Source organism: Balaenoptera borealis, assembly GCF_965194805.1.
Source record: "Balaenoptera borealis genome assembly, chromosome: 17".
NCBI classification, from domain to species: Eukaryota; Metazoa; Chordata; class Mammalia; order Artiodactyla; family Balaenopteridae; genus Balaenoptera; species Balaenoptera borealis.
In genome coordinates, this window is record NC_138876.1 from 21,503,917 (window position 1) to 21,526,590 (window position 22,674).

At 40.5% G+C, this 22,674-nt stretch overlaps 1 protein-coding gene and 1 long non-coding RNA gene across 2 annotated transcripts in view; one reads left to right on the forward strand and one right to left on the reverse strand.

Moving 5' to 3' along the window:
* Positions 1 to 16,862, forward strand: part of LOC309615152 — a 194,331-nt gene extending 177,469 nt beyond the window's left edge. Inside the window, exons 3-4 of the long non-coding RNA XR_014236544.1 lie at positions 15,645 to 15,752; positions 15,917 to 16,862. This is a non-coding gene — a long non-coding RNA (uncharacterized lncRNA). The remainder of the gene's footprint in view (positions 1 to 15,644; positions 15,753 to 15,916) is intronic.
* On the reverse strand, positions 2,255 to 15,443 carry AARD (alanine and arginine rich domain containing protein; the record flags this gene model as incomplete). Its single annotated transcript, XM_082363196.1, has 2 exons — positions 2,255 to 11,490; positions 15,117 to 15,443. The coding sequence occupies 2 exons, from the start codon at positions 15,441 to 15,443 to the stop codon at positions 11,347 to 11,349; spliced, it is 471 nt and encodes a 156-aa protein (XP_082219322.1). The 3' UTR covers positions 2,255 to 11,346.
* Positions 16,863 to 22,674: the final 5,812 nt, after the last annotated feature.

A 22,674-nucleotide genomic window follows, 5' to 3' on the forward strand; every position in this document is an offset into this window, starting at 1 on the left:
GTCTTGTTTATGGTTTCCTTTGCTGTGCAAAAGCTTTTAAGTTTCATTCGGTCCCAACTGTTTATTTTTGTTTTTATTTCCATTTCTCTAGGAGGTGGGTCAAAAAAGATCTTGCTGTGATTTATGTCATAGAGTGTTCTGCCTATATTTTCCTCTAAGAGTTTGATAGTGTCTGGCCTTACATTTAGGTCTTTAATCCATTATAAGTTTATTTTTGTGTATGGTGTGAGGGAGTGTTCTAATTTCATACTTTTACATGTACCTGTCCAGTATTCCCAGCACCACTTATTGAAGAGGCTGTCTTTTCTCCACTGTATATTCTTGCCTCCTTTATCAAAGATAAGGTGACCGTATGTACGTGGGTTTATCTCTGGGCTTTCTATCCTGTTCCATTGATCTATATTTCTGTTTTTGTGCCAGTACCATACTGTCTTGATTACTGTAGCTTTGTAGTATAGTCTGAAGTCAGGGAGCCTGATTCCTCCAGCTCCGTTTTTCTTTCTCAAGATTGCTTTTGCTATTCGGGGTCTTTTGCGTTTCCATACAAATTGTGAAATTTTTTGTTCTAGTTCAATGAAAAATGCCAGTGGTAGTTTGATAGGGATTGCATTGAATCTGTAGATTGCTTTGGGTAGTATAGTCATTTTCACAATGTTGATTCTTCCAATCCAAGAACATGGTATATCTCTCCATCTGTTCGTATCATCTTTAATTTCTTTCATCAGTGTCTTAGAGTTTTCTGCATACAGGTCTTTTGTCTCCTTAGGTAGGTTTATTCCTAGATATTTTATTCTTTTTGTTGCAATGGTAAATGGGAGTGTTTTCTTAATTTCACTTTCAGATTTTTCATCATTAGTGTATAGGAATGCTAGAGATTTCTGTGCATTAATTTTGTATCCTGCTACTTTACCAAATTCATTGATTAGTTCTAGTAGTTTTCTGGTAGCATCTTTAGGATTCTCTATGTATAGTATCATGTCATCTGCAAACAGTGACAGCTTTACTTCTTCTTTTCTGATTTGGATTCCTTTTATTTCCTTTGGATTTCCTTTTATACTCCAATAAAGATGTTAAAAAAAAAAAAGACAAGTTAGTAAAAAAAAAGACGTGTGTCTAAAATAATACATGCAAATAATTTTATAATTTTGGGGTAGAGAGGCCTTCCAGTGGAACACACAAACCATAAATGAAAAGATAAGCATATTTGACCACATACATTTATTTTTAAATTTTAATACCAAGAAGAAAAAATTAAAAAGTATTGTCCAAGGCTGGGTGAAGAGTTTTTAGAGATGACACCACGAGTAAGATTCATAAAAGAAAAAAATGATAAATTGGTTTATATCAAAATTAAAAACTTCCTCTGTAAAAGACCCAGTGAAGATGAAAAGATTAGCAGTAGACTTGGAGAAAACATTTGCAAATTACATATAGGCCAAAGATTGTATGTAGAACATATAAACAGCCCTCCAAGCTCAACAGTTGCTTTTTTTTTAAGAAGAAAGCAAATAATCATATTAGAAAATGGGTAAAAGATATGAACATACATTTCTCTGAAGAACATACACATGAAAATAAATGCATGGAAGATGTTCAACATCACTAGCCATTAGGGAAATGCAGATTAGAACTGCAGTGAGATATCACTACATACCTATCAGAATGGCTAAAATAAAAAATAGTGACAATACCAAAGTTGGTGAGGGCATGATGAAACTGAATTACTCTGTTGCTGGTAGGAATGGAAAATGGGACTGCCATTATGTATGCCTCCATATTGTTTTCCATAGTGGCTACACCAATTTACATTCCCACCAAAAGTGTAGGAGGGTCCCTTTTTCTCCACATCTTCACCGACATTTCTTATTTCTGGTCTTTTCAATGATAGCCATTCTGACATGTGTGAGATGTTATATCATTGTGGTTTTGATTTTCATTTCTCTGATGGTTAGCAATGTTGAGCATCTTTTCATGTGCCTGTTGGCTATCTGTGTATCTTCTTGGAAAACTGTCTCTTCAGGTCTTCTGCCCATTTTTAAATCAAGTTGTTTATTTTTTTGATATTGAGTTGTATAGCTAATTATATATTTTGAATATTAACCCATTATTGCAAATATTTTCTCTCATTCAGTAGGCTGCTGTTTCATTTTGTCAATGGTGTCCTTTGCAGTGCAAAAGGTTTTAAGTTTAATTAAGCCGCATTTGTTTATTTTTGCTTTTGTTTCCTTTGCCTTGGGAGACAGATACAAAAAATACTGCTACAATGTATGTCAAAGAGTGTTCTGCCTGTGTTATTGTTTCTGGTCTTACATTTAGGCCTTTAATCCATTTTGACTTTCTTTTTGTATTCAGTTTGAGAAAATGTTCAAATTTCATTCTTTTACATATAACTGTCCAGTCTTCCCAGCCCCACTTATTGAGAAGAATATCTTTTCTCCATTGTATATTCTTGCCTCCTTTGTCATAGGTTAATTTGACCATAAGTGTGTGAGTTTATTTCTGTTCCATTGATCTATGTGTCGGTTTTTTTGCCAGTGCCATACTGATTTGATTACTATAGCTTTGTAGTATAGTCTGAAGTCAGGGGGCATGATACCTTCAGCTTTGTTTTCTTTCTCAAGATTTCTTTGGCTATTCAGGGTCTTTTGTGGTTCCATATAAATTTTAGGGTTGTTTGTTCTATTTATGTGAAAAATGTCATAGGTATTTTGATAAGGATTGCATTTAATCTGTAGATTGCTTTGGGTAGTATGGGCATTTTAACACTATTAATTCTTCCAGTTCATGAACATGAGATATCTTTCCATTTCTTTGTATCATCTTCAGTTTCATCAGTGTTTTATTATTTTCAGAGTATAGGTCTTTCACCTCCTTGGTTAATTTTATTCCTAGATATTTTATTCTTTTTGATGTGATATTAAATGGGATTTATTACTTGCTTCTCTTTATGATAGTTCATTATTAGTGCATAGAAAAGCAACAGATTTCTGCACATTAATCCTGTATCCTGCAACTTTACTGAATTCATATATTAGTTTTGACAGTTTTTTGGTGGAGAGTTTAGGGGGTTTTCTTGATATAGTATCACATCAACTGCAAATAGTGACAGTTTTACTTGTTCCCTTCCAACTCGGATGCCTTTCATTTCTTTTTCTTATCTGATTGCTGTGTCTAGGACTTCCAATACTATGTTAAATAGAAGTGGCGAGAGTGGGCGTTCTTGTCTTGTTCCTGATTTTAGAGGAAAATCTTTCAGCTTTTCACCATTGAGTATGATGTAAGCTGTGGGTTTGTCATAAATGGGCTTTATTATGTTGAGATATGTTCCCTCTATACCCACTTTGATGAGAGTTTTTATCATGAATGGATGTTGATTTTGTCATTTGTGTGCCTCCTGTTTGCCCCCTTAGCACTCTGAATTTCCCCCCACTACAGCATTGATCACATTATACTAGAGTATCTTATTGACTTATCTGCCCCTCCTCCCATCCAGGACATAAACACCATGAGAGCTAGAACCCCATCTTTCATGTTCATTGCAAGATGTTCATTTCAAAGTTGATGCTCAACACATGCCTAGAATAGTGCCTGACACCCAGGAGGCACAACAATAAAGCTGAATAAAAAAGGGAAGAAAAAAAGGGAAGGAGGAAGTGTGGGGAGAGGGGGCAGAGAGAGGGAGAAAGAGAGAAACAAAGAATGTTTGGACTGTTAGATTCATGCTGCTAATTGAACTTAAGGCAAAATTATAAGGTACAAAGTATTTAAATTTGGTATTTTTTTTCTTTTTCTATTCCCTTCCATTGTTTAATTATTCACTCTAGACAGTCTAAAGCAGGGGTCCCCAACCCCCAGGCCACAGACCGGTACGGGTCCACGGCCTGTTAGGAACTGGGCCGCACAGCAGGAGGTGAGTGACAGGGGATCAAGCGAAGCTTTATCTGCCGCTCCCCATCACTCCCCATCACTGGCATTACTGCCTGAACCATCATCCCACCCCCACCCCCGTCCGTGGAAAAATTGTCTTCCACGAGATCAGTCCCTGGTGCCAAAAAGGTTGGGGACCACTGCTCTAAAGGTCAGTGTTTTCATATCACAACCTAAAATAATTCATACTAAAGAAGTGATGACAGCATTGTTTCAGAGGGTGATTCCAAAAGCATTAGTTGGAGACAATAATGCTTAACCCAAAGAGTCTTAAAGATCATTTTGAGTTCAATCCCTCACTTTATAAATGAGGAAATTGAAGCCCAGAGACTCACCAGATATCACACAGCAAGTTCAGCTCAGAGCTGACACCCACAGCTGGGTCTTCTAACTTCCTAAACTGCACTTCCTCCTGGAGGAAACACCAGCCACTTAGGGAGAGTGATGTCTTGGGAAGCAGGATGAGGGTGATGTTCCCAAAGTCAGGCAGGCAAGCTTTCTTTCTGCCCCTCAAATTTCAACAGCCTCAAGCATCACCTACCCCAGAGGGTTATTGTGGGTTTAATGAGCTATTGGCTATGACAGCACCTGGTATATTGTCAACTGTAAAGCACTGGGTAAGCTGTAGGGTTGGGGGTAAACAGTAAACCATCAAGTCATAGTAGACTGAGAGGACATTGGTCGTGTTCTCAGTAACCTGACAATCTCACCTAGAAATCTTGAGAAATTTCTTTGCTTGACAATTCCTAACTGAATCCTGTAGAAGTTTAGAGAGACAAGCATCCTTCATACCAATTCAGAAGCAATTTTTGTACAGACTTGATTTTAGGCTGTTTTTTTGACAGTTCCCTAAACTTCCCTGATATAAAAAATTGAAAGCTGATGAACACTTCACTGTATTTTACTGCCAGTTCTCTCCTGAAACACTTTAGGAAATTATTTCATCCTAATTTCTTTCAGTTGCTGAAAAATAAAATGGCTTCTGTGACAGAATCAGATAGGTAGTAGGTTCCATAGGCATTTGGATATCCTTGATGGAGTGTGTTAAAAGAGAAACCAAGGTATATTAAAATTTTTAAGTTTATTTGAGCAAACATTGATTCAAAGCAGGCAGCATCCAATCTTGCAGATAGAAAAGGGTTCTGAGGTGTGGTGTACAAAATGAGAGACTTTTATAGCCAGAAGGAAGTAGGCACAAGGAAGCTATACTAGGCCAAAAAAAGTGGGTTGGTTATTGCAAGATCACTTTCTTTTAGGGGATGGCAGGGGTCTATCAGGCAGATTACCTGACGAGTGCTGATCATATGATTACTGGTTGACTGGTTTAAAATTCCATTTCTGGGAGAGCCAAAAGTGTAATCAAGTTAAATCTCAGTTTGGTGGCGTGGGGCTTAGCGTAAGTGACTCCATTTTGGACGTGTTGTCTTTCTCTTAACAAGTGTGAGTATGTGGAAATGTTTTTTTTTGTTTGTTTTTTAAATTTATTTATTATTTATTTATTAGCTTTTTTATTTTTGGCTGTGTTGGGTCTTCGTTTCTGTGAGAGGGCTTTCTCTAGTTGCAGTGAGCGGGGGCCACTCTTCATCGTGGTGCGCAGGCCTCTCACTATCGTGGCCTCTCTTGTTGCGGAGCACAGGCTCCAGACGCGCAGGCTCAGTAGTTGTGGCTCACGGGCCTAGTTGCTCCGCGGCATGTGGGATCTTCCCAGACCAGGGCTCAAACCTGTGTCCCCTGCATTGGCAGGCAGATTCTCAACCACTGCGCCACCAGGGAAGCCCTGTGGAAATGTTTTTAATAGTCAGAACCTTTACTGTGGAATTCCAGAGTCTCCACAGGGTTCAGAAGGGGTTTTCTCTCAGATACATTTCCCTCCAATATGCTTTGATTGGTCTCCTATTGCGTTAGATGGGTCCTAAGTGACCAAATGATGTTTCTGGAGTCCTTTGCCTATAGTTTCTAATATCCACAGTTGCAATCAGACAATGCATCATCCTGAACCTTCATCTCAGGAGGTTGTCGGGGTTCAAGTGTGTCAGTTAGTGATGCTTCGTTGGGTGCATGGAACTAAATACTTAAATAAAAGTGGCTTAAACAACTGAGTTTTATTACTGTTGTTCCTTAGAGAACAAGACTAGCCATAGGTAGGCAGTCTCAGGGTTGGCTCAGGAGCTCAGTGTTGCCATCAGCGACATTACTTCTCTTCATCTTTCTGTCTTCCCATCCTCAAAGTGTCCGTGTATCTCCTACCTTGGTCACAGGGTGGCTGCAGCAGGTGCAAGCTTTACAGCCTCATGTGACAGTGTTCCTAAGCAAGAAAGAAGAGAGCTTACCTCCTCTTTCTCCTTTTGTAGGAAAAGAAAACGTTTCTCAGAAAACCCCCAGCAAACTTCCCTTATGTCTTATTGGACAAAACTGGATTCTGTGGCCATTCTGAGCTCCCAGAAGGGCTGAGAAAAGTGAAGCTGTCATTCTCAATCTCTCCTGGAATCGGGTGCTTCCAATAGACAAGAAGGATGAGCAAAATGTTTGTTAGGTGGGCTGTCATAATATTAAACACTACTTGAGAGCATTCTAAACACTTAACATACATTAATCCATTAGATCTTCACAACAAGTCCCTGGGGTGGGTAGGTGTGATTATTATAATATTACTTTACACAGAAGCAAACTGAACTTCAGCGATAATAACATAGTGAGGCAGTGAAGGAGCCAAGATTCCAACCCCATCGCCGGACTCCAGAGGCTGCACTGCTAACTACATATTACACCGCTCTCAGCCTGCAGTGACCGCCTCGGCAGGCAATCTGCCAGGCTGCTTCCAAAAGTCTAGCACATGAAAGGTCTGAGCCATGCTTATCTCCTCGTGAAGTGCAAATGTGACATTTTCCCCTGGCTGCAGTCACGGTGTGGGTGAGAAGAGCAGAGAGGCATCCAAGAGTGACAAGAATTGCTTTTCATCATCATCGAGGCTGCAACAGCCAGGGCCATGATCAGGGCCAGGGCTGGGACCAGGAGAGGACAACTCATGGTCAAGGGCCAGTGATAAACAGACAGCCGCCCACCGCACCATCACAGGTGTCAGGACATCTGGGCAAGTCAGAGGTGAGTGATGGAGAGTCCAGTTACAAGCAGGCAGGATTGGAGTAGAAGAGAGTTTCCCAGTTAGAGGAATGTTTTAGAGGCCACTCCACTCTTTCTCTCATTTTCAAATGAGTAAAGTGAGGCCCAAATAGAGTGGAGTAATGTCTTCCAGATCACCCAACTTGTCTATGTAGAATGTGAGGCACAAAATGAGGGCCTTTTTCCAGGTGAAACAGAAAGAACCTGGGGGCAGGTCCTCAAGGAAGCCTTCTTTGTCTGACCCTTGTAGAAAGCATCCCTAGTGCTTCATACAGGGTTCTGTTACACTTTCTGTTATAATATCAAATTTATTCACTTGTGTCTGGGTCTCCCTGATTACCTTGGAAGGGTCTCAAAAGCCAGACTACACTCAACTCTGGACAAGAATCTTGACAGCTCCACTTGCATGGCCCCTTTGATTATCATTTCCTCCTTGATAAAATGGAAAAAGCAATAGTTCCAACCTCACAGTGTTGCTGGGATGATCGAGTTTTAAACGCACATGGCACTGTGTGCCAGGCAGATTCAGCGGTTGTTAAGTAGCAGTTATTGGCCATTTCATATCCCCCTGGTGCCTCCTCTCAAGTTTAGTAAATCAATTTATCAACCAGCAGAAGAGTCAACATCACAACAGAGAGCAGGTTGGCAGAACGTTAGAGAGACATAAAGACGCGATGAAGAAAGAAGCAGGCACAGGAAAGGTCTGAGTCCAAAAGGGTAGTGAGATCACATAGAACTGAAGATGTAAAAGAAACACACAGAAAGTGGAAGAGCCTTCACCACGAACTCCGTCTCCCAAACCTGCTTCGAGGTTCCTCAGCTTGGGGTCCTCAAGATTTCAATAAGACAGGTACCATTGTGACTAGCTTCTTTAGACAGATCTAAAGAGATTGAAGCAATTTGCTTTAGGTTATAAAGCTGGCAAGTGGCCACGCCAGGACTAAATACAAAGGCCAAATGACTTCAAAACCATATTCTACGTGCATACAAATCATCATGGGATTAAATAAGCTAATACATGTGGCATTTTTGGCCCAACACGGGGCACAGGAGAGGTGGCTCATGTCATTGCTGGTTTATCATTACATTCCAAGGGTCCCCCCCCCCTTCACTGGTCCCAGAAGAGAAGGATGGCGGCACTGTGGTCCCTAAGGAAGAAGTGGAGCCTCGTAAGTCCCAGCATTTATTGGAGGCAGGACCCAGAAGCAATGGTGCATGGCCCCCTTGGTCCAGGTGAAACAAGAGGCTGCCAGATCCAGAGGTAGGCAGAGTGGCATAGGTGCAACCCGAAACCTCCCCATATTTCTAATCCTTCCATAACACTCATGGCAGTGATGGCAGCAGCAAAAATGAAAGAGAGGAAGCAGCTGGCACCGGAGGGCCTTGTGCCAGACTCACGGCCGGGAGGGACTCCAGCAGTGATAACAGCGGTAAATAAACAGAATTGATGGCTGCAGTGGGGCCCCGTACCCCGCCTGGGAAGGGACCAGGGGAGATGGGATTCTTGTGCATCCCATCCCACTGGTGCAGGCTCAGCCATCACGGGTTTACCCACATCAGACTCTGATCCGTCTCCCGGCTAGGCGCTCCAGAAGCACCTGTTAACAGCAGAAGTAGTTTGGCAAGCCAAACAAAACGTGGATTCATCCAGGCCACCTGTAAAGGGATGTAAAGCCTAACAACCTGTGCAAAGCTCCTAACTGTCATAATTAATTTGGCACCTCTTCAGTGGTAGATGCTAACCGAGTACCATAGAGTGAAAGCCCATTCCCTGCTAACATGATTAGCCCCCCCATAATTAAAGCTGTGAGAAATCGTCATTTGAAAAACCTAAATGCCATATTTTCCTCACTAAGCTGTTTTTGTCATTTTCTCTTCTTTGGTCCTCTCTATCCACTACTGGGGTGAACATTTTACTTTCTTCGACTTATCCAGTTACTGCTTCCCTGTTGCATAATTTAGGTTATAATTATTTTCTCATTTTCCCCTCCAGCTGGCAGTAGTTTGGTCCCTTCCACCTCGTATTTCTTTAAAATGTCACACTGTTGCTCTAGCTTATTTAAACACTCTGGAAAGTGAAGAAGTGTAGCCCTTGGAAGTGCATCCCCACATCCCTTAGAAGAGGGTCCCTGTTGTCTTTCCACATGCAGCAGACAGGACCAGAATCCAGCAAACTAACAGAAACAGCTGATTGCAGTCGCAAAAAAAAAAAAAAAAAAAAACCCACAGTCTGGCTTCTACGTAAAAAAAAAAGAAGATGAGGGATATGGTATGAGAGCAGAATTGACTTTATGAGGGGAAACAAAGCAAAAACATTTAATAGCAATAGTGTTCCATGTATCAAGTTCTCACTGTATCTCTCTACCGACAGCTAATATCACAGGCCACCTCCACTGATGAGGGCTTCCAAACAAAGACTTTCTTATTCTGTTTCTGCATTTGTCACTCCTAAAAGATACAGTGATGCAAAGTTTATCGCTGAAAGACAGGACAAAAAACTGGTGACAAAAACTTTACGATAAACGGTGGACTTTTTTTTTTTGTCTGAAAAAAGGGAAAAATAATGCATCCATTTTCAGAAGTTCTCTTTTTGTTTCTTTCTTTTGATTCCCAAGAGAGCACATTTTTAGTAGAATTGAATTATTCACATGAATGCTAACCAATGTCAGCTACTCTGTATTCTGTAAGGAATTGAGCTTATAAAATGAATCATCTTGAGTATTTGCTAAACACAAAATCACAAGAATTTGTAAATAATAAATTGTAAAATGTACTTTAGAATGACTGCTCCAACATTTGAGTAGACTCTTTTTCGAAGAAAAGATCACAGGAATTCCACTGCCTCTTTCCTCAGAATTTCTAAAACTTTGAGGAAGAGACTTATAGGAAATCTCTTTTACAAGTATAAGTTAAGAAACCAGTCTGTATGTCTATAAGCCAAGGGCTTATATGCAGAATTTCTCAAGAAATCCAGGGGTTAGATATCAGGATATCACCGACAGCTCATTGACAATGTCCTGTAAGTTGAACATAGTAATACCTCAGTTGTACAGAGGGAAGAAATTAAGTACCAAAGAGCTGAAATAATTCACTTAGAGTGACCAAAAAAAGTTAAGGACAAACTAAACTTGGTTCAGATAATCCTCAAACCCTCACACACATAAAACAACTTGTATTTAAGAGAACGACCATGTCCATTCTGTTCTCCTTTGTCTTCCAGAACTAATTTTTATTGTTAATTAAATATGCAAATGACTAACATTTTATAAATTTTTATTTTTACAGACAATGACCATTATGAATATCGCTGAGATCTGCAACTTTTTTTTATGAACTTTATTTTTTACATTAAGAAGGAACCACTTTTAAGGTAGAGGTAGATATTCTAATTCAACATGAACTATTTTAACTCCTAAAAGCTTAACAAAGGAATTGTGTTAGTTGGGAATCTTTTGCGTACAAGTCATAAAACTCCAACTCAGTTGACTTAGGCAAAAGGAGATTGTATTAGGAGGCTATTAGAGGATTTTCATGTATCCAAATGACAGCAAGGGCTGGGGATTTAAGCAGCTGCACCCCTGAGACAAGGAAGAGCAGCTCTCTCCCTCCCCTTTTGGGCTCTCAGTGGTGCTGTTTCGACCTCCTATATTAGAGATTCCATTCTCTCACATGGTGGCCACCGGCAGCTTCCAAGCCCCTCTGTTCCACAGCTTCTACCGTCTGCTTCTAATACTCATCTGCTCCCTTAGTTCAAGTTCAAAAACTCGTGAGGACAAGTTGATCAAACTGCCTCGATCTGCGTGACTATATCCAATGAGGTGAGACACCCTTAATGGTAGACTCTACCTGAAGGGTATGGTTGGAATCTAGGCAGAAGTAATTCTCCAAAAAGGGGATGGGACGGGAAGGAAAGGCTACTGAACAGCTAACTGGGCAGACAAACCAAGAATAATCAAGTAGAACAAAAACAAACACAGATTCTGAAAGTTCAGATAACATCAGAAAGTTAAGATGGCACAAGATAGAATGCTGGAAATTGGCATTAAGGCATTCTTCAGTACATTCTTTTTACTTCTATTTCCCAGCCAAAACAATGAATACATAACTTTAAAACTTGACAACATACCATTTTCTCTCCCTTCTTGTAGATGTTTTCTGTCACTTCCCCGTGGCATTGAAGTTTTTGGCCTAAAAATTGCCCCTAAAGTCTGACACAAAGCATCCATAATGTTACTGTCAGAATTGTTTCGGAGTTGTTTATGTTATTTTTAGGGTTCAGATCTTCTTCTGTGCATTTCCTCATTCCATATTCACGACATTATCTTCCAAGCTTTGCAATTCTGATGCAATTTCCAGTTCATACTCCTTTTTCAATTGCTGCATTTTCATGTTTAAATCCAGCAAAGTTCTGGCCAGCTGGCAATTTCGGAAACGCATTTCCAGCTAAAAGTTAGAAAAAAATAAGGATTTTTATTAGCCTGAGTTATGGATCAAATGAAACTGCTCTCTGCACAGGAAAAATAAGGACTTTGTAGGAAAGGAAAATAAGATATCAAGAACATGTATTTCTCATCTTATTCTCCAGTTCTGACTGTTTGGCCTGACTATAAAACTGACTTTCTATATGACAAGGTAAAGTCCAGATATACAAATAGCTTTTGAAATGGCCTTGCAATGAAAACAAAAAAAGCTCATGCACAGAGCCGTCCATTTGAAAAATTCCTGTGCATAGAAGGCTGTTTCCGAGCAATGGCATGTGATCTGCGAGGAAATCATTTATCTTTATGAGCTTTCTGAGCTCCAGGATAACTGCTCAGGGCCACCTGAGCTTTCAGGACCTGGGCCCATTTACTTGATTACTTGTCATTTCAAGTTTTTAGGATTTTAAATGGTCTCCCTGTTGAGCAAAACATTTAACGACCCCTTTATGTGTACTTATAGAATCTAACAATTTTCACTGTAGAGTGAAATCTGTTATACAGCAAGGCTGATTTATACCCTCCCTCCAGGGGCGTTTGTGAAGGTCCCCATGTATTAAGAAACAGATCGATCTCTTGGGCAATGTACCTAAGAGGCAGTCTGACAAAGCTTAGTCCAACATAATCTTTGCATTATAGTTGAAAATTAGTAATCAACTATTTGCATATTTCTTCAATTAGGGTCTTGTTTAATGCAGTTCATGAGAGCCCTGTTCTCTCTGCTGAAAACCCCTCATCAACTCACCAAAAGAAACCACCCCACGGTGAACCAGGACATTCCGCTGGTAAAAAGCAACTATGGGCGGTCCCCTCCTAATCTGCAAAATAAAGTCACTGGATAAAATTTCTTTCAGTTTTCCTCTGACATATTTTTCTTCATTCTTCAGCACCTGGAACCATTTCTTTGATAGCAAGAATTTGCAAAGAATAAAGTAAATGAACATCCAGCAAACAGACAGTAACAACACAACCCCTAGCACAAGAAGCCCTGGCACCTTGCCTACAGGAAGCTTCCGTTCTCCAGTGTGGCACGGACGCCCTATACACCTGCCCTGCTCTTCCAGCTTTATTTCCTGGCCCTCTTCCCACACCAGCTCCCACTGCAGCTGGTCAGAAACTTTGCCTGTCCCAGAATAAACACGTCGCACTGAGCCACATCTTCTGCCCCCTCTGCCCCTTGCCACCCACTTCCTGTTGAGCTCAGCCAGATGCCAACTCTTCTTAGAAGCCTTCTCTGTCTCGCCTTATCTGTGCTTCCACAGCGTTCTGTACATGTGCCTCTCCTAGCACGCAGCCTACACTGGACTGATGATTTTGAGCAGTTTGTTCCTGTTCATAACTGTATCCCCAACTAGAGGTGCACTGCCTGCTCACGCAACATGGTGGGTTCTCTGTGTGTTTGCTAAAAGACTGAGTGAAGGAATGACTAAATGGAGAAACTGATGAACACCCATCCTATACTTTCATGCCACGAATCAAGCAGTTAAATTATTGATAATGGCTCACCATCTAAGCAAAAAAAGTATGTGTAATTCACACCTGTTTAGGAAAGTCAAACACCAATGATTCCTTAATTTTCTTTCCTCATGGATCCCACTGAGAATCTAATGAAAGCTGTGAACCCACTCTGAGGAAAGAAGTGCATTTTATGTGCATACAAAATTTGGCATACAATTTTACGTATATAGAACCCCTGGAATTCACTCACAGGCCCTGGAATTCAATGCAAGCCACTAAGAAGACCCATTCAAACAACAAATAATAGCATAAATAACATTTCGTAAATAGCAACATGTCTCTAAATTAACTGAACCTGTTCATCATTGTTCCTTACACAAATACCACCCTAACAGATGATGTGTGGACATACATGTATGGATGGGTGCCAGTTCCTACAGAAAACAGGCTAATGGCCCATTATCAAAAACTGCTTCTTCTAGTGGTGATGTAAGTGTTAAGGATCCGCATTCTTTTGCTTCTTCATGACTGGTCACACACAATGGTGAAATGGTTGGCCAAGATGTTGACCATGATCTACATCTCAGGAACACAGCATCTGTGTTTGTGTGACATTCTTTGCCTCCTTTCCAGAAAAACCCTTGATCTTCCATGCCTATGTATCTGTCACTTTGGGGGCACAACCAAAAAGCAGTAAGGGCCACTGAGTAGTGTCTATGTTCTATGCACTTTATATGACATTATCTCATATAATACTTACAGTGATCCTATGAGTTTATTTCCATTTTACAGATGAAACCCAAACTTGCTAATTAGCATTCCTAAAGTAATAGGAACAGTGAGAGCAGAGCCTGTAAATGTTAATGCTGGGATTTGAACCCTCATCTATTTGGAATTTTATTCTCCACCTCCTCCCCACCCCTAGTACATTACTTGCTTAAAACTCCTACTCGTGGAACGACGAGTTAGAATATGAAGGTTCAAGTGCCTCGGAGCTTACTGAATATGATTTCTTCACTTGATTTAAATGAGTCAACTGCGGTACGGGAGGGATGGTGACACCCCAGGTCAGCAGCACAGGGTGATGAGCCCGGTCTCGGCCTTCCAGTGGGCATCCTGACCCACAGCACACCCCTCCGGGCCATCTCTACTAATGAGGGGTCTCACCCAGCCACTGCTCAGGTATCTGAAGAAAACCATGTGTTTCTCCGATATGGCTGGGTCAGAATTAATACACACCTTGTCAAATTCAAATTGTTAACACAGGTAAAATTAAATTTACTACCTTCTTGCCCTTCTTAAACTCAGAAACAAGACAAACTGTTAAGGTTCTTAAATCAGACAACTGACTGATGGTTGAATCCGTTCTAAAGTAGTGGTTAACATTTTATTAGTATTCAATGCAAAAGACTAGAACTTTCCAAATCTCCACTACACATATTCATAGGCAGCACCGTTTTAAAGCTTAAATTGCTCTTATTCATTTTGTCCCTTTCAAATTTTACCTAACTTGGAAATTGTTTCAATCACAAAACAGTAACTAAAATATTTACCTACAGTTCCTCCTGCCTAATGTTAAAAAGCTACGATTTTACAAAATACCTTATTATCATTTCCTGTTTTCTGAATTCTTACCCAGGGGAAAGATAAAACTTGTAGAATAAAAGAAACAGTTGCTGGTGGACTCGCTCCATCCATCCCATGAGTTCATTTCATTGAAACTTCCGCCTCCGAGCCCCATAACATGCACGTACTATGACTTCCCTAGAGGGAACTTTCTATGTGGTAGAAAAATATAGAACAAGCTGGGGAGGGGTGGGGACGGAGGTCTTGGGTGTGTCACTAGGGGACGCAGCCCTCGACAGCCAGCCAGCACCTCGGGTCCTGCCGGACCCCTCCCCTCCCCCGCTTCCCTCCTGGATGCTGCCTGGGAGGCAGGAGCATCGGCGCGGTCGGGGAAGATCGACGGCCGGTGCCCAGCTCGCCCACGCTGCACGGCCAAACCCTCTCCCTGGGAAAAGCGGCGCTCGGCCTCCCAAGTCCTCGGTGGGGCACGTGCGCGGCCCGCGGCCCGGGGCCCCGGGAGAGGACGAAGGAGAGGCGGCCCCGAGAGCCGGCCGCCAGCGCGCTCACCAGCTCGGCGCGCAGCCCGGCCAGGGCGCTCTCGACGCGCGCCCGGCTCTGCTCCTCCCGCGCCGCCTCCGCCGCCTCCTCCTCCCGCGAGCGCCTCGAGCCGCCGCGCGGCACCGCTCGCTGGAAGGCGCGCGCCAGCCGCCGCCTGAGGTCTTCCAGCAGCGGGCTGGCGGCTGGGGCCTCCTCGGGGCCGGCCACGCTCTCGCCGCCTCCGGGAAAGCCTCGTGAGGGAGGCAGGGTTGAGGGCCTGAGCCCGGCGCCAACGAGGATGCCGTGGGGCCCCCGGGAAGTTCCCTCTCTGCGGCGGCTGGAGCCCCCCAGGGACATGTCGGAGACGCCGGGTTCCAGGCTTCCAGGCTTGTATTGCTAAGGGTTTGTTTCCAAGTGCGAGATGAGGGCGGGTGAGGTTGGGGGCGGGGTAACTCATGGAACCGGCGGGACCACTGCCAAGTGGGACGGGGCTATTGCTCCGCCGTGCAGAGGCGCTCCATTCCCCCGGCCTCATCTCTGTCCTTCTTCCCCCCTTAGCAACAGACGAAGGAAGTGGTTCCCATAACTCCGAGAAGAGGTTTCAACTGGCTCCCTTTTTCTTGCTCCTTGGAGTGTCGTTCTAAGGGAAGACTTGGGTCCATCCAGGTAGGTGGAAGTTGAGGTACGGATGGAAAGTTTGAGGCCCTGGTTGCTTCGATTATTAATATTTCAGCCCTGTAAAATATTTTTCTCTGGCTTTCTACCGACTGTGCGGCACTGTGACAGGTGTTGTGGATATAAAGTCTGATTAGGCCTCGTACCAATCCCAGGCGTTGCTCACAGTCAAGTGGGAGAAGCTTGGCCCTGTTTGAAACTTAGAGAGAATGATCTTTCCACAACCCCAACAATGCAGGAGACACTTCGATTCTGAAACTCCGTGTTCTTTTCTATACTTGACACCTTTCTGCCACTTTCACATTATGAAGGGGTTAAAATGAAAAATAAAAATTCCTCTTACTCCAGAGTGTGTTATTTTCTAATTCACAATTCAGTGTAATCAGGTGCCAATATTACTTGTATATCCTTTATCAATGAACAGAATCAGCTGCCTCTTTTGGATCTAATGGAGAATTTCTAAAAAGGAATAAACAATCAAAATTTTTGTGTGATCATAGAATGCAAATCCCTACCCTCCCCATCCAAAAAGGGGGCAGAGATGTCCATATAGTACTCCCAGAATTAATCATTCGTTTAATAAAGATTTACAAGTCACCTGCAATGTTCCAAGTCCGTGATTGGCATTGAGGGCAATAAGAGCTAATTGTGATTAGTATTTACTGTGTGTCAGGCACTTTTCATATATTAACCCATTTTATCTTCACAATAACCCTGTGAGGAAGGTACTATTAGTCTCTGTATTTTACAGGTGAGGAAACTAAGGCAGATGTTAAGCTGTAAGGCAAAGATCACATAACTGGTAAATGGTGGGCCCGGGATTTGCACCTAGGAAGTCTGGCTTGTGCTCTGAACCACTGAGACACACCTTGGATACACACTACCTCCCAAAGAGGAAAAGAAGTTGCTCAGTTGTATGACTGAATGTTCAAATTCCCTGTGCTCATAAAATTCAACTCTACAGAAATGGCTTAAGGCTTAACTGGATAAGGAGGAGTGCAGGTTACCAATTCTGCCAATAATCTGCCAAATTCAATCTGCCACCTTACAATAGTTTACAACCTAAGCACAGTCATATACCTATCATTGTATATTTATCATAAAGATTCTTTATTTATCATAAAGAATATTTATCATATTCTCTAGAAACATTTGAAGATGTGTTCTATTGGTGGAAATTATGAAAATCCATATGGTCAACTAGGAACTAACTGAATATAAATTTAAATATTTAAGTTTTTTAAATTTGTGGGTTTTATGCATGTATGTGATAGGTGGTGGGGCTTGAAAACCAGCACCAGTCATTGTGCAGTAGAAATATTTTTTTATATATAAATTTATTTATTTATTTATTTATTTTTGGCTGCATTGGGTCTTCGTTGCTGCGCACGGGCTTTCTGTAGTTGCGGCGAGCGGGGGCTACTCTTCGTTGCGGTGCGTTGGCTTCTCATTGCGGTGGCTTCTCCTGTTGCAGAGCATGGGCTCTAGGCGCGCGGGCTTCAGTAGTTGTGGCTCACGGGCTCTAGAGCACAGGCTCAGCAGTTGTGGCACACGGGCTTAGTTGCTCTGCGGCATGTGGGATCTTCCCAGACCAGGGCTCGAACCCATGTCCCCTGCACTGGCAGGCGGATTCTTAACCACTGCACCACCAGGGAAGTCCAGAAATATTTAAAATTAGTTTTCTGCTGTGATTTTTCACTTGTTTCCAGATCATTTTCTTCAACAAGAATTTCAGTTAAGTTTGATTTAATTCAACAAACAGTGAACGGTGCATGTTCATTTAAGCACTGTCCCATGTAAGGGAGATAAAAAGGTGAATACAGCACAGTTTTTGTCCTCCAGAAGCTTAAAGCCTGAAAGAACAAATTCATTCATTCATTCATTCAGCAGTAGTTATTTAACATCTTATTTATATACCAAGTATTATACAGAGTGCTCAGGCTGTGAAAGTAAACCAGTAAGACAAAATGGTGTTTTAGAATAGATTGGTTTTATCACAAATTAATTTTTTTCCATAGATCAATTTTTTCAGCCATGGTGCATCTTGAATTTTACAATTTTTTTTCTTTTATACAAGTAAAATGAATGGAAGCATTGGTGAATCAGAGTGAATATAATATGCAGAGACATTTGTGTTAGGAAATGTATTAGTTATCCATTGCTGCATAACAAAACAACAATAAACATCATTTCTTATGGTTTCTGTGGACAAGAGTTTGGGAACAGCTTAGATTATGATCTGGGACTTTCATGACATTGTAGTCAAATGTTATCCGAAGCTGGATGTGATTGGAGCTGGAGGGTCTGCTTGCAAGGTGGACCATTCTCATAGCTGGCAATTGGTGCTGGTGTTTGGTGGGAAGCCTTAGTTTCTCTCCATGTGGACCCTTCACCAGGACTGCTTGAGTGCCCTCATGATGTAGTGGTCAGCCTACCTCAGGACAAGACAGAGAGAGAGAGAGAGAGAGAGAGAGAGAGAGAGAGAGAGGCAGCCAGATGGAAGCTCTTTATATGTGTTCTGAACCATATTTTTATGATCTAGTCTTGGAAGTCACATGGCATCACCACATTCTGTTTATTAGAATCAAGTATCTAAGTCTGGACCCCATTTAAGTGGAGGGGAATTAGGCTCTGCCTTTTGAAGTAAGGAGTATCAAAAAATTTGCAGACAGATTTTTAATCTGCCACAGGAAAAATATGGTATATACATGTAAACAATGAATCAAATGACTGCTGACTTCCTGTCAGAAAAAAAAAAATGAAGTCCAGAAGATATTAGAACAATATATTTTTAGATTCAGGAAGAAAAAAATTAACATAGATTTCTATATCCAGCAAAAATATCCTTCAAAGGCAAAATAAACGTGTTATGACATAAGAGAGAATTAGAAGAATTTGTTACCAGCCAACCTATGCTGTTAGAAATACTAAAGGAAACACCTCAGGCTGAAGTAAAATGATAATAGAGGGAAACTCAAATCTTTAGGAAGGAGTGAGGAGTATAGGAAATTGTAAATACCTAGATATATACATATAAATGACTTACAGTCCTCTTAATTTTTTAAAAAAACATATGACTGTTTAATGAAAAAATTATAACATTGTCTTCTGTGCTTTATGATGAATTTAGATGTATCAATATAATATAGCAAGTATAGAATAAGTAATCTTGAGGATGAATAGAGCTATACATTTTATATGAAGTGGTAAGGTATTAAACCTAAGTACACTGTAAAAGATTAAGGGTATATATATTTTAAAGCCTAGGGCAATCACTAAAAAAAAAATGGTGCAAAGAGGTATAGCTAAAAAGCCATTAGAATGAGTGTCTATGTAGAAAATCTGAAACAATTAACAAAAAACACCCTTCTGGTACTAATAAACAATTATATCAAGGTTGCAGGGTACAAGTTGAATATACAAAAGCTAATCACTTTCCTATATACCAGCAATAAGCAAGTGGAATTTTGATTTTTTGGGGGGGGCCACACCGCATGGCTTGTGGGATCTTAGTTCCCTGACCAGAGATTGAACCCAGGCCCTCAGCAGTGAGATCACAGAGTCCTAACCACTGGACCACCAGGGAATTCCCTGGAATTTGATATTTAAGACACACATTACCTTTTACATTAGCACCCAAAAAAGAAAAACACTTAGGTGTAAATCTAACAAAATATCCATATGGGGAAAACGACAAAACTCTGCTGAAAGAACTCACAACTTAACTAAGTAAATGGAGAGATACTCCATGTTCATAGATAGGAAGACTCAGTATTGTCAAGATATCAGTTCTTCCCAACTTGACCTATAGGTTCAATGCAATGCCAATCAAAATCCCAGCAAGTTTTTTGTGGATATACACAAACTGATTTTAAAGTTTATGTAGAGAGGCAAAATGCCCAGAATAGCCAACATAATATTAAAGGAGAAGAGCATTGAGGACTGACAGTACTTGACTACAAGGCTTACTATAAAGCTACAGTAATCAAGGCAATGTGGTATTGGCAAAAGAATGGACATATATAGATCAATGGACCAGAACAGCCCAGAGATATACCCACATAACTGATCTTTGACAAACGAGCAAAGGCAACACAATGGAGAAAAGACATACACACAAGTGGTGTTGGAATGACTGGACATCTGTATGCAAAAAAAAAAAATGAGTCTAAACACAGACACCCTTCACAAAAATTAATTCAAAACGGATCATAGACCAAAATGCATAACTATAACTCCTGGAAGATAATGTAAGAGAAAATTTACATGACTTTGGGTATGTTGATGACATTTTAGATACAATACCAAAGGCATGATCCATGAAAGAAATAATAACTTGAACTTCATTAAAACAGAAAACTTCTGCTCTGCAATATACGCTGTCAAGTAAATGAGAAGACAAGCCACAGACTAGGAGAAAATATTTGCCAAAGACATATCTAACAAAGGACGGTTATCCAAAATATACAAACTACTCTTAAAACTCAACAATAAGAAAATAACCCAATTAAAATGTGAGCAAATGACCTGGACACCAGACACCATCAACATATATGAAAAACAAATAAGCATATGAAAAGATGCTTAACATCACATGTCAGTAGGGAAATGCAAATTAAAACAATAATGAGGTATCATTACATGTCTATTTGGCCATTCTGTGGCCAAAATTTAAAACACTGACAACACCAAATGTTAACAGGGAAGTGGAGCAATAGGAACTCTCATTCTTTGCTGGTGGGAATGTAAAATGGCATAGCTACTTTGGAGGACACTTTGGCAGTTTCTTACAAAACTAAACATACTCCTACCTTCTGATATAACAATCATGCTCCTTGGTATTATATCTAAAGGAGTTGAAAACTTACGTCCACATGAAAACCTGAACACAAATGTTTATAGCAGATTTCTTCATAATTGCCAAAACTTGGAAACAACCAAGATGTCCTTTAGTAGGTGGATACATAAACAAACTGTGGTAGATCCAGACAGTTGGATATTATTCAGCTAAAAACAAATGTGCTATCAAGCCATGGAAAAACATAGAGGAATCTTAAATGCATATTGCTAATTGAGAGAAGCCAATCTGAAAATAGTTCATGCTGTATAATTCCAATTATATGACATTCTAGAAAAGGCGAAACTATGGTGACAGTAAAAAGATCAGTGGTTACCAGGATTGGGGGGTGGGGAGGAATGAATAGCCAGAGCACAGGATTTTTAGAGCAGTAAAACTATTCTGTGTGTTACTGAAATGGTGGAAACATGTCATTATACCTTTGTCAAAACTCATGGAATGTATAACACCAAAAATGAACCCTAATGTAAACTATGGACTTTGAGTGATAATGATATGCCAATATAGGTTCATCGATTATAACAAATGTACCACTCTGGTGCAAGGTGTTGATAGTGGGAGAGGTTATGTGGTTGGGGAGAGGCAGGGGGTAATGGGAACTCTCTGTACTTCCAGCTTAATTTTTCTGTGACCCTAAAACTGCTCTAAAAATAAAGTCTATCTTTTAAAGCCAGTAGATAAACTAAAATGTGCTTCTAAAAACATTAAATTAATCCAAAATAAAGCAGAAAAAGAGATACAGATTAAAACACAGAGAGAGCAAATAAAAAACATTTGGTAAATGGTAAGCCTAAATTAGATCATATCAAAAATTACATTAAGCCTTAATGTACTAAATATTCCAGTTAAAAGGCAGAGATGTTCAACTGGATTAAGCAAAAGCAAGAACCAAATATATTCTTCCTAAAAGAGATATACTTTAAATACAAATACAGGACTTCTGTGACCTGTAAAGATGGAGTAACATGAACTGGATTTATCCTCCTATCTGAAACAGCCAAGAAGCACCAAATATATTATTGAACTGACTTCAAAACACTGAACATCAGGCAATGAAAGACAGTGATCCCTGAAATAATTTTTTTCAAGCAGCCTTCTCAGTCTTGTTTACTGATTCCTCTCATCCTTGAGGACTTTAGAATTCAAAACACTGAACAACAGGCAATGAAAGACAGTGATCCCTAAAAGAATTTTTTTCAAACAGCCTTCTCAGTCTTGTTTACTGATTCCTCTCATCCTTGAGGACTTTAGAATTCAAAACACTGAACACCAGGCAATGAAAGACAGTGATCCCCGAAAGCTTTTTGTCAAACAGCCTTCTCAGTCTTGTTTACTGATTCCTCTCATCCTTGAGGACTTTAGAACGTCTCAGGCTGTGTCCTTGGACCACTTCTCTCCTCTATCTCCCTTCACTGCAGAGTGATTTCGTCTTGTTCCGTGGCTTTTTATTTTTGGTTACTGAGTTGTTTGAGTTCTTTATATATTTTCAATATTAACCCTTTATCAGGTTTATGATTTGCAAGTATTTTATTTCTTTTTTATTGAAGTATAGTTGATTTACAACATTGTGTTAGTTTCAAGTGTACAGCAAAGTGATTTGGTTATACATATATGTATATATCTATATTCTTGTTTTTCCATGGCTTTTATTATGATCTATATGAAATGCTGACATCTCAAAATCTTATCTTTAGGTCAGACCTCTCTTCTAACTCTATCTCTACTTGGATGTTCAACTTAATATATCTCATTCTTAAACATTGATTACCTGCATCCCTTAATATATTCTTTTTTTAGTACCCCCACCCAATTCAGTAAATGGAAATTCTATTCTGTCAGTTACCCAAACCATAAATCTTAGAATCACCCACAATTTTCTTCTCCCTCTTTCACCCTACATGCAATTCATCAGCATATCCTGTAGGCTCTACCTTGCAGTATATCCAGAATCAAAGAGCATCTAACTCCTATCATCCTAATCTTCCCACTTCCTTTCCCCTAGACTATTGTCATAGCCTCCAACACATCTCCCTACTCCATAATTGCCCTCTTTTT